The following is an 18,649-nucleotide window of genomic DNA, read 5'->3' as shown; positions in this document are numbered from 1 at the left end:
ACCAAAGCTTTAAAGGCCCGGGAGGGCACATCTGCCCAATCGCACGCAGCCTTAACTGTGATGCGGGGGAAAACACTGGAGCGGGACCTGAACTGCGGTCGATACACGCAGCAGGAACAGGAACATTACCGTATATAAGCTACACTGTACTAGAGTGCTGCCTAGCGGTTTCTGGGATGTACATGGCAAGCAATTCACATTTTCTCTGTGAACAATGGCTGCAATGCTAAAAATACCAGACCAATACAAAAAAAGATGCTGAGATAACGCTTATACTGGAGATTTGTGTGGTGATTTCAAATTTGCTGGTCCTCCCTTTTCTCTTTCTCTTGGTTTCTGTGTGTGGCATGATGCTGAAAGGTAGACATTAGCAGCGGAGCACATGGACAATATCAATCAGGAACGTTTTAATGGACTTTATCTCCTGGGGGTTATCTTGCTAATGTTTCATTATGTCTCCCTTAACAGAGCAGCCAGTGGGAGAAATATACAGTAATGGTGCTGAACCTGCTTACCCTTGCAGTAATGGTAATTTAGCCAAGAGGCCCATTACTTTTCAGCTTTTCTCAACTTGATTTTCACCATCCATCCACGAGGGTGATGATTTATTTCATTTGCAATGATGCTCAATTATTCATGGTTCTCCCTTTCCTGTGATTTACTCATGTCAAACAATCAAGATATGAAAGAACTCACTGGAACCACCTCCTTACGCCACATTAAGTGATTGTGAATTTCATGCATGATTTTAAAAGTTCTGACTGCACAACACCCCTTTTGGAAGCTTTGATTCTTGACTTCATAGTTTTGAAGCTGTGTCAAAAACTGACAACTTTCTTCTATGTGCAAAATAAAAGGCTTGGTATACCACTGAGTTTTGTGATGAAGGAGAATTGCTTCTGTTTTAAAACAAAAATTAATTTATCCATCACCATCAACCAAGTACTGTAAAAACAAAACCTTGACTTCCTATATTAAACTTGAACATGACCATTTTCTCCTGCCAATAAAATTTTATGTATGTGCATTTCCACTCCTGCTGAAATGAGTCCTATTTTCCTATAAGACACAGAAGTCATACAGTCATAGGCATACTGTAGCTAATTATAGATGACTATGTTAACAAAGAAAGGAGAAGACGTAATGAAGATTGCCAGACATTTGTGTGTTAGACAGGAATACACCCTCCTCTCTCTAATGACATCTTGTATCAGTGAGCTGTGCACTTTTAAAACCATTTTAACAAGGAAATTAGCAGAGGTGGCTCATCCCATAAAATGTTTAGTTTTCGGTTGGATAACTACATACATGCTGTATTTGGCAGGAACCCTGCAAGAGTTTGCCAGCAGAGAAAGATTACAAAAACCACAAAATGTCTGCCAACAGAAAACACTTCTAATCCCTGTTATTAGCCTTCCCTGCCTCCTACAAGCAGGTGACTGTTTTTGAGGATTCTACACTCATTTCAGCGATGCACTGGAGAACAAATGATAGTCAAGCTGAATCGACACGATGGAACAGATTTTAAAAGGTCTCAACTATCATCCTTTCCAACATGTTACCCAATCCAATCTGTTACCACTCCTGCTGTATACTGTAGCAATCCGCTATGAGGCTGCCTAGCTGCTCAGCTAGGGGTGAATCCATCTTTCGCACAGTGGTTAGCACGGTCGCCTCTCACATGGTAGACCTGAGCTTGAGCCGCGCCACATTGGCGTTAGAAGTGGGGGTGCGGAGGTTGGCTTGGTGGGGCTTTGATGGGCATGGCAGTGCCTCGCAGGGGACGGCAGCCTGTGAGTGGCACGCGAGCATGAGGGCACGCTCTGGGGATGAGTGGGAGCAGTATAGCGATCCGCTAGTGGGCCTGCCTGCCTGCTCTGCTAAAGGCGAATTCTCATCTATCAAATGTTTGAAACGTACTGAAAATAGGAAAATTACTCATTTTCCTACATTAACTAGTTCAGACATTACTAAGAAAGTACGCATCCACCCATCCCTTCATCGTAAATTCACAAAAATCTTTGAAAAGGACTGTTTTCTCCAGTTAATTTAATTTTCATTCACACACATACAATATTATGAATAAAAGCATTTTTTATAACCTAATCACCATCTTGAATTAATTTTTCTCTCTCCATGCTACAATTCTGTTATGTTAAACATTGTGTGTGCATTATTTACATAAACTCTACATAGATTCAAGATTACAGAATTAGAATTAGGATACTTACTGATAATCGTTGGTTAACATTAAAAACTTTTATCATAGACCAAACTGATATTGCCATTTGAACACAAAATTCCATCCTGTCAAGATACACGATCTGATTAATCTGAGCCTTCAAAGCTGCAACCACCAATAATGACTATGATACCTTTGACACTATCTGTTTCTGGAGATCTACCGTCCTGTAAGTTTTCACTCCAACCGTAACCAAGCACAGCTCATTCAACAGCTACACATCTCATTGAGCTGCTAATTAGTGGAATCAGGTGTGCCACAATAGGGTTGAAATGAAAACCTATACAGCAGGGCAGATCTCCAGGAACAGGGATGGGAAGCCCCTGCTGTAGTGTGTATATTGTACTAGATTAATGATGTTCTAAGGATCCCCCCTTCTGGCTGCTGCAGATAGGCTGTCTGGGTCTGATGTACAGCACCGCAGTGACGCAGCAACATTTCAGAGACAATACATTCAGCCCTTCCTGCGGTCCATCTCTCAAAGGCAACCCACCGAGCGCAACGTCAGCCGCTGACATAATTCACGTCTTCTTCTTCTGTTTCCGTGGCGCCTGGTAGCTGGCTGTGTGGTGCTCCTTTCTGTCAAACTTATCGTGGCCTTCCCTAACGGGACAGAAAGAGACAACAGGCGCACTTTAGGTGTCAATGTTCTCTGATTTACCACACAAAAAAATGTATTCGTTTTAGTGCAATTTAAAGCTATAGTTGAAGTTCTGTCGTAGCTACCATTATGTTCTGCACCATTGTACCGACTTTTCAAAGATAACTTTACAACCAACAGAGCAATTTAGGGATCTGATCTTGCTGAAGACTTTGAACTTTTAAAGCAAAATACGGTTTTGTCTCAGATTAAAGAGATTCTGGGCCCAAGGGCACAACAGCATTGTCTTAACAGAAGACTTTCTACCTAAAGCCATGTTTTAAGTCAAGTCTTGTTTTGAGCATAAGGCTGGGGTACCTGAAACAGCGCTGGCAGTAGAGGTCGCCATCGCAGGTGTGGCAGCGGATCGTGGCGTCATGGTTACAGATGCAGCACCAGGGCAGCTCCTCCTCGTCCCCGCTGTCGGAGTCCTGAACCCGGGCCACAGCGGCCGCCGCGGCAGGTCTCTTACTCACCCTGGAACACTGAACAGGGGTTCTACTGAACACCGCAGCAATAGCCAACTACCTTCCACAGGATAACATAACCTAATGCTACCAGTGACCTGGAACATTTCTCTGAAAAAGTTGAAAAAGAAAATTCTTGAAATTATTGAAACTTAAAAACTTACTAAAAAAATAAAATAAATAAATAAATAAATAAAAACTCTGGCTATGTCATCTCTCCTATTAACTGGTTCTGTAACAGCACGACAGGGTTGAACCATCTCACGGCGGTGCATGCCATACAATAAGATGATAGCAACCTTCCTTTATCTTATGGCTTTTGTCTATGTGACTTTGCACCCCTGCCTCCTAAAAATGTACCAGAAAGACCTGCAGAGAGCCAGGCATGTTACCTTCATCTTGTGAGAAGCTGACTCTTCTGTGTTCAGGGGACCACTGCGTTGTGGCTGTATATTGTACCCAGAGGCCTCATCCAACACGGCTTCTTCAGACAGCTGGGAGGGAGGACAGGAGCATAAATTCACATCTTATTTGACCAAACCACCATATCGCAGATCACATCGATGTCCCATTTTAACTTGGACATGCTACACTAAAATCTGGCATCAATAAATAGCATGACAACACAGCATCCTCTAGTGGTTATCATTATATATCTACTTCAAATCTTATGGACATTTATCATTGCCACCTTAAGGGGGAACAGAGGTTATATGGTCATTCTTGTGTTTGCCTGTGTGTACTTTTGTCCAGCTGTCAGCACCATATATAAAGATTGCGTCGATTGAATTTAATGAAACTTGGCAAAAGATGACTTCAGATTTAGGGCCGCTGGGGTGGCTGTTCTTGCTAAGGCAATTGTTTTCAGTGTGGTCGAGAATAGAATGCTGACTGTGCCAGTGCTGACTGTTGCCTGCAGCCCCGCGGGACAGCTATTTAATTGGACATAGTGTCACCCAGAGAGAGAGAGAGAGGAGGATTCTCCCAGCCTCATTGCACAACTCTAATGGTTGACTGGGTGCCTGCAGATTGCCTGCAGTGTCTGCATGTGAAGTGAAGTCCGCCAACACTACCGCTGCACTTCTGGGTGCAGAATGAAAAGAACTGGCTGCTGGAAGCATGTGCTTCAGAGGGAAAGACTGGGCATGCCAAATTGGAAGAAAAAATGTAAAATATGGAATGGTAATGGCAATGAAACAGCTTTCAACAAGACCAGGTTAAAACCTAGTATTTGGCTGGACCGGCCGACCAATGGTGTAACTTCATAACTCGGCCGACCAATGGTGTAACTTCATCACTCACTCAGTTTTTCAGTCACAGACATTCGCGTTTGTAGGGCTGGCCCCGCTGTTGGGGTCCAGCCAAAAAAGATTATTTTAGGGCTGCTATAAAAACTATTACGAGTGACAGGGGTATGCATTCAAATTTGGTTCCAATTTCTGAAATTAAACATCTAGCTGTAATCTTATAGTAGCAGTGCACTTCCGTGAATAAAGGGAATCCCAATTTTCTGAAGAAAAGAACACAGGTTGAGGCAGTGGTTCCTCTGGTTGCAGACCTGTTTCAGCAGTCTCTTCATTGCCTCCTCCTCAGACTCCTCTTCACTGTCTGGATGCTGGACATCCTCCATGGTAACTGGAAGACAGGGAGGAGATGTTTTTAAAACAGCTGAATCAAGATGATGTGTATTATTCCAAAAAAATGAGCTACACACTGTACCAGTCACATTCTGTCATAAATCATTAGTGTTATATGGGACAGCATGTGTGAAAACAGTTAAAGCACTGGACTCTGATCCTGGGAGCCCAGGATCATTAATCCCTTAATACAAGCATTGTAAAGGACCTCAGATAGGTACACCTGCTAAGCAAATAAATAGACAAGAGGCAAAGTCATCAATGCAATAACTGAATTATAAGCACTGAATGACTTCCTTCTGCATTCATATTATTCCAGAAAGTGCTTTTTTCATTTTTTAGAAGATACCCATCTGAAATAAACAGGGGGTAAGGGGGGCATCTTCAACATTCACTGAAAATGTTTAATCTGTAAATGTAAATTAAACAACTCCAAGTGTTCTATTGTTTACGGACAGCTTGGTTTTGATTTACATTCAAGTCCACTGCTACGATAGGCTTCTGGCTAAGGGGTAGTGGGGATGGGGGTGGGGCTCGAGGCATTTTATTACACAGAACCAGAAAGTGAAATACCCTTGTCAGGGTCCTGCCCCTTCAGTTGGGCCAGCCTCTTGGCCATCTGCAGCACTTGCTCCTGACCGAAGTGGTCCTGCTTCAGCTCCTCCATGGCCTCCGCCAGCAGACGGCTCTTCTCCGCCTCCAGCTGCTTGGCAGCCTGCTGCGGATCGTCCAGGTTCTCCTCTAACCCACCCCCCTCCGTCTTGTTCAGGTCATTCATGGGGCCGTCCAAACCTGTGGGAAGGGAGAGAGGCATCACTCTCAAAAACGATGCGTTTAATATCAGAAACACTTCGGAGTTACTACTTTTGTGTTCATTTCAATGCATTTCAAATTGTGTCAAAGTTACTCATTTATGTGTTACAAATATACAAGTAATGCTGAAAATGGAGAATGTGTGGAAAGTAACACAAAATGTGTTGTCCTTAGGTAGACGAGGAGGTGTGTTAAAAAATAACACGTTATGTGTTATTTTTAACACTTCTGTTTTGAGATGATGGCAGGCATCAGGGACATCTATAAGAAAGCAATTTCATTACAAGACTCTGATTCACCCAGCACCCAGATAAAGAAAGAGCAGTAATGACCTTAGGGCAAGTGATGACTTTTAAGTCTTAGATAGGTACATCTGTCAAAGTATTGAATAGATGTACCTATCCAATGTATTTGTATTCCCACTGTAAAGTGTCAGTGACAGTGTCTCTGTAAAAAGTGCTGTACAAATACAAATTGAATTGCATAGAATGGAATTGAACTTTTGTGAGCAGACTGCTTGTTTTTTATCAGTACTGCAAAGACAAATTTCTCATTAAATAAACTGGGTGGAACATTGTATTCAGTAACCCCACTATATTTCTGATCAACACATATAAAGATCAAAAAACAGAACCGTGTATGAGCTAAGTATGCAATAGTGATGTTTTAAAAAATTAATATTTGCCCATCTATAAACAAAAGGAAGTTAACAGTTCCTTCTGACTACACCACCTAAGATTAGAATTCGGCAGAGAAAAATTACCTTTATATCTTTTTTGGTTCAGTTTTCTTTAGACAAACACATTGCAGTTAGAGCCAAATACTTTATTTATGTTTATTTGGATGATGCATACAACAAATAATTGATAACAGTGCTATAAAAAATATTTTGTATAACATGTATATGCAACATCTAATAATGTCCATAGCACATGTTTTTAAACAATGTAAAACTAAAAAGTGTTACATTGCTATGTGTACTCATACATTAAGTGTATGCTACAAGTCAGTGTGTATGTCATTCTGCAACCATAGAATAATTCACGTAACTTTCTGTAAGTCAAAAGCACTATTTTTTTTCAACATGTACTTCAACATTTAATATCATAGCTGAGATGACAGGCCATAATAAATAACAAATTTTGGATCACAAAATGTTGGAAAACACTGACAACATGAAATACCCTAAAGTAAAAAGTGTTTCTGAGTGAAACATTAGTTTAATTGACCAAGAGTAATTATATGCATCTACTGGTATGGATTGTGTGACGCTGCAGAAAAAATAGCTGATTCTGCAAAGGTAAAATGTGCCTCTGAGCATCGTTCTGTGGCCATAGCAAGAGCTATGGAAGGGAAATACCTTCTGAGTCTGGTTGTTGCTGGTTGTCAATAGCAACTTCCTCAGAGAGCTGTTGTAACAGATCACTGGCTTGCTCTGTCTGCGTACGGGAATCAGGTGGCTGATGGAACTACAAAGCAACCATGAAAATAAGCCTCATTTGTGCAATACCAGAGTGTTGTAGCAATTTGTGCCAGTCAGGCATCAAGCTTTAGATCCACTGTTCATAAGTTCAAAGTCAACATTCAGAGACTTCAAGAGAGTTTGCAGGCAACTTCTGGTGCCCAAGCTCTAGGGTACTGGTACTCACAGATGGTGGGGCCTGTGATGGTTGGGGTCTGCCTTGTAGGACAGCAAGACGGTCCTCCATTTCTTGAGCAGAGGGCACAGGCTTTGTTGGAGCCTTCAGGGCAGCCAATCGTGACTCAATGTCTTTCTCTGATGGTATGGACTCTGTGCGAGGGAAGAGCAGGCCACATGAGCACCGCAGAAAATGGGAAGCAAGAGGAGGATTTGATAGACTTGAGTTACACTGCAAACAGTAATAATCAGTAGATTTCACAGCAGCCACCAGGTCAATAAAAGGAAACGATAGCTAGCAAGTACAAAAAAGCAACTGAATTCTCTCACTTGGTTTAGTATCCTCCTTCAGCTTCTGCAGCCTCTCAGCGATGGCCTGGTCTTCTTTGCTCAAGCCTCTGGTCCCTGTGAGTCCAGTGGTACTACTCTTGCTGGCCCCAGGTCTAAGGGGTGTTCCCTGCTGTCCCTGCTTTGCCTCCAGAGCCGCAACTCGCCTGGGAAAACAATCGGCTACTAAACTTCTCATCACTTCCCATTACCAATTAAATCAGTCAACCATGATGTTTTCGAGAAGCTATAAGTCATAAGCTACACGTATAAGTCAGTGAATACACACCACAAAGGTCTCACTCACTTCTTGTAGTTTTCAGGAGGGGACCATTTGGCATCATTGTTCTTATTGCCTCCACTGGAGAAGGAAACAGAAATGTGCATATACTATACTATAATATACTTTTGTACAATGTTCACTGTAATTTTAAAATTGGAATGCTGGCACTCATAACCCACCTTGTGAGATTACCATGACATTGCTTGCAAACCTTCTGTTGGGTGTTTCCACAACGAGGCACCAAAGCACTGAAATTAAGACACCCGGAGCAGAAGGAACGTCCACAGTTCTTGCACCCTAACTAGTAGAAAAACAGAAGCCCCACAATATTTCTTAGAATATAATGAATTCATTGTGTAACAATGTCCCTTATAATGCCAGTCAGAGTTGTCTTGTGTTAATAGCCAGTGCCCTTGACAACACCAGCGGTGTGCATGGTTATTATCATCATACGACTAGCTCCCCAATCCATGGTCTACATCGGGGCAACAATAAAGCTCTTGATTTAGTAATGCCAACCTATGCGAGCTACATCTTATCATCAATATATATTCGTATAACTTAAGCATGCTACCTGCGTGTATTCCAAAGCCGAAAACGCTGCCAACGAATAGCGTGCCAGCGTTAACGTAAATTAAGACATTTAAAACGCAAACCTCCTTTTTGAAGAGGGTGAACTTGGAAGCACAGCCGTAGCATCGGTTGTCCATGTTGTTCAAATTTAAACCGTAAAACAAATTAGTGAAATTGAACTTGTGAGCAAGCTAGCTAGTAAGTGTTGGTCATAAGAAGATCAGAGATGTCATGTAGAACAGTCTTTCTTGCTACTTGCACACACCTAGCTATCCACTGAGCTATAATAGCTTATCGTTACCAAGCAAGTTAGCTAAACTATTGATTTTCCATCATGCGAGCTAGCAACCACCAAAATATAATTAATTTTATAAGTTTAATAGTACGATGGATGCAAGTAGGCTCTGCACAAAACGAAAAAGTTGTCATTTAATAAGTCTTGGCATGCTGAAAACAGCACCGCAACACAGGCAAGAAAAATAACCCTAAATACAGGAAGTACCGACAGTATTTAGTCATTCCCGGTATACGTAGTTTCGATGTTACAACCTAAACACGTATAAGACACTATAATTCCAAGTCAAAAAATTTTATTCCATTGGGAGCTTGTACTATCCAAAAGAGTTTTATAAAATGCCTTTAAATGCACATATGTATCATTATACAGATAACTAGTGTAAAACAATTGTTTCACCGAGAATCGCTCAACTACGTTTCCCGTCATGCTCAGCTAAGAAATTTTATTTGTTAAATGAATGTTAACAATTTAGAGTAAAGCCAACATATAAATATACATACATGTTTTATTTAAAGTGCATTGTATTTTAATATTTTTAAAGGAAAAAATTACTTCTGCTACTGATTAACATAGAACCGTCATGATGTGTTGGGTGTGACCGTCCAATCAGCTCTGCTCTTCTGGCGGTTTGATTCAAAATGATTCTGCCAGACAAATAGTCAACTTGCGGAAAGTGTTGTTTCAGTGCCTGAACGGTTGACGTGTTTTGAAGTTGCTTTTGTGCATATTTGGTAAGTGGATTTGATATTATGCAATTTAATTTGATGCTACCGCGACAATTAACTTACTAGCTCATTTATACTATAAAATGAAAGCTAACGTAGTTTACTGGCTCTTAGCCATTTTTGTGCTAGCGAATTAGCTAACCGTTAGCATTAGGTGTAGCCTAGCTATGTTGCATTAATAAGCACGTAGCTACCTAGTTGCTAGTTAACATATTGCCCAACTAACAGCGGTGTTAGCTCGCTCCTTTCAATATTAAAGCGCTTACTCTTCCTAACGTTAGATAAACGGGTGAACTAGTTAACGCTCAATGTATGCGTTCCCTGCCAGCGTTGGGTGGCCAGTGTCTGCCGATTAACGTTACCATGTTGTCATAATGTGTTTGCGACTTGATGCATTGCTAGCTCATTATTTTGTTTTATTTTTCCATTGCCAGCGCATTTACAGTTGTGTTCGATCAGTGCTCCATTATGGCTGAAGGGGAGGCTGAATGGGAACTTTGCAAAGAGAACATTCAGCCACTGAGGCAGGGTCGGGCCATTTCAGCCTTGCATCAAGCACTCAGTCAGCAGCAGGAGGGATCGAACTACACTGCCATACAGCAAACCAGGCAGTACGTGTTTTGTTCAGACGACTTGGATGAAAGTGCTATTAAGCAGCTGAGCTAATATAAATCTGACCTCTCTGCAGTTTGGTTAAATTAACATCAAACCTAATACTACTGTTAATTTCTTTGCTTTCACAGCCCTATTCAGACCTTCGCCTACAGTACATTACTTTATAGTTTCTTTAATCCACCTTTTCTTTCTCCTTCTGAAGGGCTTTTGAATCTGAGCTCCGAATCTACAGTGGAGATGATCCACTTGATGTATGGGATAGGTAAGCTAAACTGTGTGTGATAACGAGCATCACACCAAAGGAACAGTCCAAGAAACATAGTTTCGTGAATGTCTTTGTGTCCTCTTATTTATAATCCATTTTTGATGCATTTTGTGTGATGTTTTTGGACATAACCATGTTCCTGTTTTATAGGTACATAAGGTGGACACAACAGACCTACCCCCAGGGAGGAAAGGAGAGTAACCTGTCTCTGCTTTTAGAGAGAGCTGTTATGCTCTTTGCAGATGAAAAGAAATATTATAATGATATCCGCTACGTCAGCCTCTGGATTAAATTTGTAAGTTGCTCACAAGGCTCATTTTGTAAGTGCTGCCGTTGCATCTTTTGAATTCTGAGTATGGCGCTTTGTGAATGCATCCTTTCAGACAGACATTTTCATATTTCTGTTTTCAGGCAGAAAACAGCACCGAACCTATGGATTTATATACATACATGCACGGGCAGGGAATTGGAATCATGCAAGCTGCTTTTTACATCGCCTGGTCTGAAGAGTTTGAAAAGCGGGGCAACTTAAAGAAGGCTGATTCCACATATCAGGAGGGAATCAAGTGTGGTGCTGAACCCTGCGATAAACTGCAGCAGTATCACAAGTACGGACTTGCTTTATTTTTTTTTCCTGAGATAAACTGCTTGTGTCTGATACTGGGTCACCGTTCCTTGTTTAACTGGAGATCTGCTCGTCGACAGGGCTTTCCAGGCACGGGTGTCCCGGCAGGTTGCGTTAAACATGACAAATGGAGGGCAGGAGGACAGCCCTGAGCCAGCTCAGCCACAGAGGTCGTCACTGGCGAGCCTCAAACACAAAGGCAAGAAAAAGGCGATTGCCCCCATCAACAGGACTGGGGCTTCGGTCAGCCGTAAGTATCCGCACAAGCTATCACGTGCACCCGAGTCTTTTTCAAATCAACCATCCCAAAGGCTGTGGCTTTTTTAAACGGTTTCCCGCTTTGTCAAATATTGCTTTCCCGCTTTTGTCTTTGTGGGCAGATCATGCACGCGGGCTGAGTTTAAACCTGCCTGCCGCCTCTCATCATGCTCAGAACAGTCAGATCATGGTGTTTGATGAAAACCAGGCTGCCGTTGCAGAGTCTTTTGAACCCAAACCAGAACAATGGCTGGCACCACCTGTGGCAAAGGCCAAAGAGAATGAGCTCATGCCTGAAAAATGGTCCAATGTTAAGGTATGAAGCTTTCTCTTTGTACATCCTGAGAGAGTTAGCCATATTCTCACTGTCATTGTTTCCGTTAAGATGATGAAACGGTATTCATTTGAAGTTTGAGAATATGAACTGTTTCATGGTTGCTCATATTACCTTATTGCTTTTCATTATCTGTGATACTAGATGCCCCAGAAGTCTAAGTTTGGTCACAGTATGGTGATGCCGCCCAGTAAGCCCAACTTCCAGCCATTTGTGGAGGAGTCTGATCATCCTCCAGCTGTGTGAGTGGTCATTTAGACTATCTCAAATCTGCTGATGGCATCACTGTTTGAACCATTGCTCTCTGTGTAGCAATAGCAAAAGCATGTGACATGTTAATTGGAACATGAATGTGTCAACAGCATTCCAATAAATTAGTCTGAAATACAGTGCAATCCCTAATATGTGGCTATTACCCATTAGCACTGAAAAATTGACTGATGCTCAATTTTATTGGTAATTTATCTTCAGTTGGACATTGCACAGTTGCACAGATTTTTTTAACACTAGTAATTGTGGGCCATCCAAACAAAATGCTCATGGTTATTACTTGCTCTTGGCCGTTTGCAGCACCCCTTGTAAGATCAACCCGGCAGTGAACACAGTGTTGTCTGCTCGCAAGCCGTCCAAAGAGGAGACTCCCTTGGAGCGTCTGCAGGAACAGCAGCAGCAGCAGCAGCAGGTGTTGGGGCAGGCGCGGGAGCAGAGCATGTACTGCAAGGAGCTGCTGCTTAGCGGCGCCACCGAGTTCTGCTTCGAGGAACTGCGCGCCGAGCGCTACCGGAAAAAGTTGGCCCAGGATCTTGAAGGTAGCAGCTCAGGCCCTCAAGCCAATTCTGAACTTTGAAATGCAGAAAAGTGCAGGAAATAATTGCACACTGCAAAGGGATACGTTTAGAATGTTCTATAAGCTTTGATCAACCCTGGTGGCACAAAACACCTTTTTAGCATAGACAGTGTTTTGAGGGATTGAGATAAAGTTTATACTGATAATGCAAATGCATAGTATCACTGTCATAAAAGCCTCCGGTTACACATGTAAACGTAGGTAGAAAAGCGTCTGTGTTATCCAGGCTAAGCCCAGTGTATTATGAGCAAAAACATTCATTGGAAATTCCTCTGAGCCCATTTGGTTGTCCATTGTGTCTAAATTGTTGGAATAAAATTCTGTCAAGCTCAAACTCTTCTGTGTGCTGTTTCTATCTTAAAAGTGCAGGGTCCAATCAAAAGTAGTCTGACGTGCATTTGCAAGCATCTAGTCATAGTAATTTAAGGTGGATCACATTTATTTTAAATTCCTGTCATTAGATAAGGAGGCCAAGTTGAGAAGGGTTAAAGATGAACTGTGGAGACAGATTGAGGAGAAGCAAAGGTTGCTTCTGGAGAAGAGTCACGAGGCAGATGCTGGCCATCAGGTGAGACTGCACTTTTAGTATATTATTTGTGACTGGCATGAGCAAGTCTTCTAGAAGTGAACAATCTTGAGCTATTGGGCATTTTCCCCACAGGCACAACATTATGTGGCTGAGAGTGATGCGATTCAGCATGTGGAACACTCTCTGCCTGGACCCTCCTCATCTGTGTCACAGGGGCCCACCACAGGGTTTAAAGTGTTTGATGAATCCGTTGCCAGTTCTTCAGGGTGAGACATCTTACTACTTTTACATGGTTCTTTATTTCTGAGGCTTAATTAAACTATTGGATTCCATTGACTACACAGAAAATAATAAATAATCTTTCTTGGTCTCATGTATCTCCCATTTGGCTTTTACCTTGTGCGAATTAAGAGTTGGGATATTCTATGCATATATAAGTGTATAATTACATCTTGATTTGACATTGTGTGGTGTTATCTAAATGAAACCCATTATGAAAAGAATTTTGAATATCTTGGTTAAAAAGGCAAGCACCTCAAGTTTTCACTGTTATAATTAACAAAATGAATTAATCTTTTTCATGCTGTGTTTTGTAACATCAGTCTCATGAAAGTTAACAACTCCTTCCCTCTCTTCTACAGAATTTGCCCTTTAAAAGTATATAGGGACACTGACTCAGGTATGTGCTCATTATAAATTTGGTTGATATTGATAACGGTAGATTTTTACCCTGTCCTGTTTTCAAGAAATATTCACTGCTTTGGGTGACTCATTTCCTTCTGTGTTTACATTGCGCATTTATTTTCTAAATGGTATTTAATATTAGAGCTCATATACTTGTGGACATTTTGTTTCATAATGCCTGCCCATATTGACTGTTAAGTTGTCGTGTAAATTTGTCAGCTGACTCAGTCCCCGAGCCGGAAATGATTCAGAAGAATGAAGTGGAGTCAAAGGCCACACCTTTCACCGTGTTCGATGAAAGTGCTATTTGTGAACAACCACAGGACGTGTGAGTATAGAAATTTTACACAGTTAACCTCTTCTTTGGAATGTTACCCATGCGATCAAAATAATTACCTCCGCCAAGAAAGTTATGTAATGACATCTGTATGTCTTGGTTCGTTTGTCCATGACAAACATATCTGGAAATGTAGTGGCTGAATTGCCACAAAATTTGTTGGTGACATTCATGTTCCCCAGAGGCAGAAACGTATATATTTTATATTTAGGTGACCCCATGACCTTTCCTCTGGTACCACCATCAGTGCAAAATTTCATTGTGATTGACAGATCTCAAAAAGTAATGGACAGATTGCCAGGAAATTTGCTGTGAACATTCATATTCCCAAAAGAAAGAAACCAATTGATTTTGATGACCCCATGGCCTTCCTTTAGTGCCACAATCAGCCCAAACATGATCTCAAAAAGCAATAACTGGCCTGCAAAGACATTTGCTGTGCAAGTTCATGCAAGCGGAGATTGTTGTGTCTTGGCCGAGTTCTACACTCTGAGTGCATTCTTTCAAGTTTCATCTGTTTCTGTTCACAGGGTACCCATGGTCTTGTCTAAACCCTCAGCCCGCAAACCTTTATGTGCCATACGGAAACTACAAGGAGATGCACTTGCTACTAGACCTCCCTCTGAAAGTGTAATTCATTTTTATACTGTATTTGTTGTTGTATGTTTTTATGATAATTGATTCCCATTCTGAGGTCCCATTTTTGAATTGGGGTTTCGTACTGAACTAATAGGAAGGAGCAAATGACCAAAGTGGAGGAAGATGCTGGGCCTGACTTTTCTCTTTGGTCCCACCAGGATTGTTTGGAAGGAATCGAGCCTCTAAATGAGGACGCTATTATTGGCAGCTACCGCAACAACACCCTGTGTCACATCCCAGACGACACGTGCGATTTCGCCAGGGCTGCCCAGCTGGCCTCCACCCCTTTCAGTGGGGGACAAAACCACAGGCTCTCCCTCAGCATGGAGGGCGGCCTGGCTGAGGATGTAAGCGAAGCTGGCGCCAGCACCTCGAAAGATGTCCCAACCTTTACAAACACGCAGCCAGGTTTCGAGGGAGCTCTGAGAGTGAAGAAGCTCAGGTAGGAATTTGTTGAAGAATGCCTGGCTTCAGTGGTGGGATTTCTCACGGTGCTCCTTCAGTTTCCTTAATCAGGAGTTACAGTTGAGTTTCTTTTTGTGGTGTCAGCCCCATCCAGGAAGCGAGCTTGGAAGATGGTTCCTGCTCCGGGTCCTCCGTTTCCTCTTCCTCCCTGAGTGGAGCCTCCTCCATGAGGGCTATGAATCTGTCCATCATCCCGGAGCTTGGGAGCTCTGAGGCAGCCCAAAATAACGAGCCCAACGCATCAGGTGTCCTTTCACAAAAGCCGCCACTTGTCACACTTATCTGTGGTCTTTGTGATTTGCTTTTTTAACCCTCCTCTCGAACAACTTATGTTCTTTGCAGAAACTGAAATGGAGGTCCCCACCGGCGAGGCTGTGAGGCGAAGAGCCCTCGAAAAAATCGACCTGAGTTCCTTTCCAAACTTTCACAAGAAAACGGAACCTTTGCCCACAGTAAATGAGCACGAAGTGTTGTCTACAGGTAACCACCAGATTATTTAAATTTTACAGAAACAGAGCTGTGAACAAGAGGTTTAACACCAAAGGATTAGGTTTTTTTTCTTTTCTTTCTTTTTTCAGTTCAAGCAGCCTTTTTTTTTTTTGGTCATTAAATCTGAACCTTTTCCATTTGACTCCTTTCAAGATGATGAGGCCTTTGTAATTCTCTCTGGGATAATCAGCAATGACAGCTACACGATGCATTTTGGACAGACTAAATGCTGTGAAAATGTCGTTATGAAGGTATGGTATGCAATAATTTTCTAAAAGAATATGGTTGAGTAAGTTGAAGCTTGTGTCGGCACACCTTGTCCAGTGATTCAGACAGAAGCAAGTATATATATTTGTTTGCCTGCCACAGGTTGATCTCCACCCTGTACCTTGGGATTTCTATATCAAAACTCAACTGAGGAACCGACTGGGATCAGACTCTAATAAGTACTTCAGTGAACAGAGCAGGTGTTTCCTGTATGAAGATGGTTGCATTACTGTCAGCTGGGGTCATTACCAGGGTACACTACAAGTAAGTACATTAAAATCGTAAGACTCGGGAGGTCTTTTCACTTTAAAAAGACCATATTGCTAGATGTGGCAAAACATGCGTCCCATAATGCATTTCTCTGTAGTCTAAATGGAAAGTATTTGCTCTGAAATGCATGTGGATTTAGAATTCCATTCTGCTGTCGGAGGTTAGGGGGATGGATTTTGGGCATTTCAACTGAAGCTTGTAAGGCTTATCTAAAAACGTTTAGACTGCAGTGTAAGGAGGACCTCAGTGTGTTTCCCAAAGCCTTGAAGTAAGACGGGCGACAAAAATGCACACTTGCAAGTTGTATAGTCTGTGTTCTTGCTTGCGGTGAACTTTACAACGACAGATACTGACTGACATTTCTGTCCTTTGGCAGGAGTGTTTGGCCAAATCTCCCCTTCCAGAAAATGTCGCGGCCCTGCTAGTGATTGAGCTGCTGGAGCTGGTGGGACAGATGCACTCCTGTCGCCTGGTGCATGGGGATCTCCGCCCTAACACCCTGCTGCTGAGACACAGGTACTGTAACTGCCGCGTTGCTCCTCTCGTCCTTTCTGTCACATTTTCCCTCGGCTGGTTCATAGGTCTGTTTCTCTCTTAAGGACGGGCTTCGAGGGGCTGGAGAGTGCACTGAGGGCAGTGGATTTCTCCCACTCCCTGGACCTTGACCTGCAGCCTGAGGTGACCTCAGTGCTGGGGCACCCCGGAGCCCAGGTCTTCCTTAGACAGGGCGTGTTGTCACCTTCCTCCAGTCCTTACCAGGTACACAATGTCCACAAGTGCCCTTGACCAGCCCTGTATGCATTCTCTGAATTATTTCAGCTACTTTAACCCATTTATATTCCTGTTAATTTAAAAGTATAGTATAAATATTATAATATCATGTAAAATGGGCACTTTCCCAAAAAAAGAAAAAACGTCAACGCTACAGTTAAGTGCGACTGCAAATTTTGAATGAAGAATATAGATTCAGTAACAATATATGACAGTATCAGAAACACATAAAAAATGTTCAAATTAACATGCTGAAATAGTTATTTAAACTGCGCCAGCTGCGGTGTTTGCACATTCAAACTGTAGGATCTTAAAATTCCTACTCTCTCCTTTGAAGAACTGAAGTGAGGAAGAATAAACATCCAGTTTGCACACAATGATATTTAAGAAGGTGCACTTTCCGAAAAAGTAGTCTGCCACGCCCAGGATATGACTATGTTGTCTCTGTTGAAAAGGATTGTGCAAACCAATTCCACTTTTTTTTCTTCTTTTTTTAAGATAAAAATAAGTAGATCGAGTTCCCTTTGTGAGTATAAGCTTTGAGGTATAGGATTGCGATTTTCTTCTGGGGCATTAGAGGGCACGCTTAGAATTATGTCCTTCCCAGCACAAGGAAAGTAATTATGTTGTTATGTTTTTGTAATTCCTAGATGGACCTTCTTGGGATTGCAGAAACGGTGCACGTAATGTTGGAAAAACGAAGTATGCAGCTTGTGTGCAAAGACTCTGAGTGGGTACTTGCAGAAGATTTGGAAGTGGTATCTGGGTATGGCAAATGTTACATGATCCATGTGAACTTGATTTTATTCACCAAGTCATTTTGGCAGATGGTAATTTTCTATTCTCATGAGGTTCTCTTATCTCTAGAAGTCCTGATGTTTGGCGTGACTTCTTCAGTATGATCCTGAATCCAGGGACCCGGTCCACTGTCTCCGTTCTGTCTGAGCTGCAGCAACTCATGAAGAAGCATTTCAACTACAGTATTGAGGACGAACTGGCATTCATTCATGAATGAACACTGTCATTCAGATGGCTCAACTTTTATTTCTGTTTATTTGTTCATCTTTTTTTAAAATGTAATTTGCATAGAAAATACAATTATGTTTTAATGTACCTGGAATTTTATTATGGGAAAGTTTTAACATTCGTACAATTTTAGTACCGTTTAACCATAATCAAATCCGTAGCTGTACTTCGATTTGAGCAACATACTTTTGGTTTTCACTAACTAAAGAATGCCTTTGTTGTGAGAATAAACCCCCCAAATAATCAGTCTTTTTGTCCAATTCATCGTCGTTTGGAGGTTATTGCTAGTGATGGAACGCTAATTACTCAAGTTAGATGTGTATGACTGGCATAACAAGCTAAAGCAATAAAATTGAGTACTCTTTGGAACTCCATTTTTTTGTCTTCAAAATGTATGAACATTGAATATCGAAATAGAATCTCCTCAATTAATGGTTACAATAATGCCAGCTTTTATATTTGTACATATACTTTTTTATTAAAGCTTCATTAGCCATTGAAAGCATTTCTGTGTTTGAACTCCGGTTTGGCTTATTGACATTTGCCTCTTTTTTTTTTTTCCCTTTTCCCCCACAAACCAATGT

General features: G+C 41.8%; 2 protein-coding genes across 3 annotated transcripts; one reads left to right on the top strand and one right to left on the bottom strand.

The window, feature by feature from the left end:
- Window positions 1-2,032: 2,032 nt before the first annotated feature.
- zfyve19 (zinc finger, FYVE domain containing 19) lies at window positions 2,033-9,122 on the bottom strand. The gene is made up of 11 exons (XM_064326013.1): window positions 8,705-9,122; window positions 8,228-8,349; window positions 8,073-8,126; window positions 7,769-7,932; window positions 7,449-7,591; window positions 7,160-7,268; window positions 5,560-5,778; window positions 4,908-4,984; window positions 3,742-3,843; window positions 3,201-3,367; window positions 2,033-2,845 (listed from the first exon to the last, which is right to left on the bottom strand). Exons 1-11 carry the CDS (start codon window positions 8,756-8,758, stop codon window positions 2,764-2,766), a joined length of 1,293 nt encoding a protein of 430 aa, XP_064182083.1. The 5' UTR covers window positions 8,759-9,122; the 3' UTR covers window positions 2,033-2,763.
- A 368-nt stretch (window positions 9,123-9,490) lies between these two features.
- bub1bb (BUB1 mitotic checkpoint serine/threonine kinase Bb) lies at window positions 9,491-18,439 on the top strand. Of its 2 annotated transcripts, none has more exons than XM_064326000.1 (23): window positions 9,491-9,650; window positions 10,079-10,255; window positions 10,462-10,521; window positions 10,675-10,819; window positions 10,936-11,132; window positions 11,230-11,399; window positions 11,530-11,723; window positions 11,886-11,983; window positions 12,312-12,550; window positions 13,050-13,156; window positions 13,250-13,383; window positions 13,759-13,796; window positions 14,021-14,129; window positions 14,669-14,768; window positions 14,936-15,219; window positions 15,327-15,487; window positions 15,585-15,722; window positions 15,885-15,982; window positions 16,101-16,262; window positions 16,645-16,784; window positions 16,868-17,027; window positions 17,690-17,805; window positions 17,910-18,439. In XM_064326000.1, exons 2-23 carry the CDS (start codon window positions 10,113-10,115, stop codon window positions 18,052-18,054), a joined length of 3,138 nt encoding a protein of 1,045 aa, XP_064182070.1. In that variant the 5' UTR covers window positions 9,491-9,650; window positions 10,079-10,112; the 3' UTR covers window positions 18,055-18,439. The 2 variants fall into 2 exon arrangements, with proteins under 2 accessions (XP_064182070.1, XP_064182060.1); XM_064325990.1 differs by having other exon boundaries at window positions 17,907-18,439.
- Window positions 18,440-18,649: the final 210 nt, after the last annotated feature.

Source organism: Anguilla rostrata, chromosome 1 (genome assembly GCF_018555375.3).
Source record: "Anguilla rostrata isolate EN2019 chromosome 1, ASM1855537v3, whole genome shotgun sequence".
Lineage (NCBI taxonomy): Eukaryota > Metazoa > Chordata > Actinopteri > Anguilliformes > Anguillidae > Anguilla > Anguilla rostrata.
The sequence above is the reverse complement of the archived record's forward strand: the minus strand, read 5'-3'. Positions and strand labels throughout refer to the sequence as shown.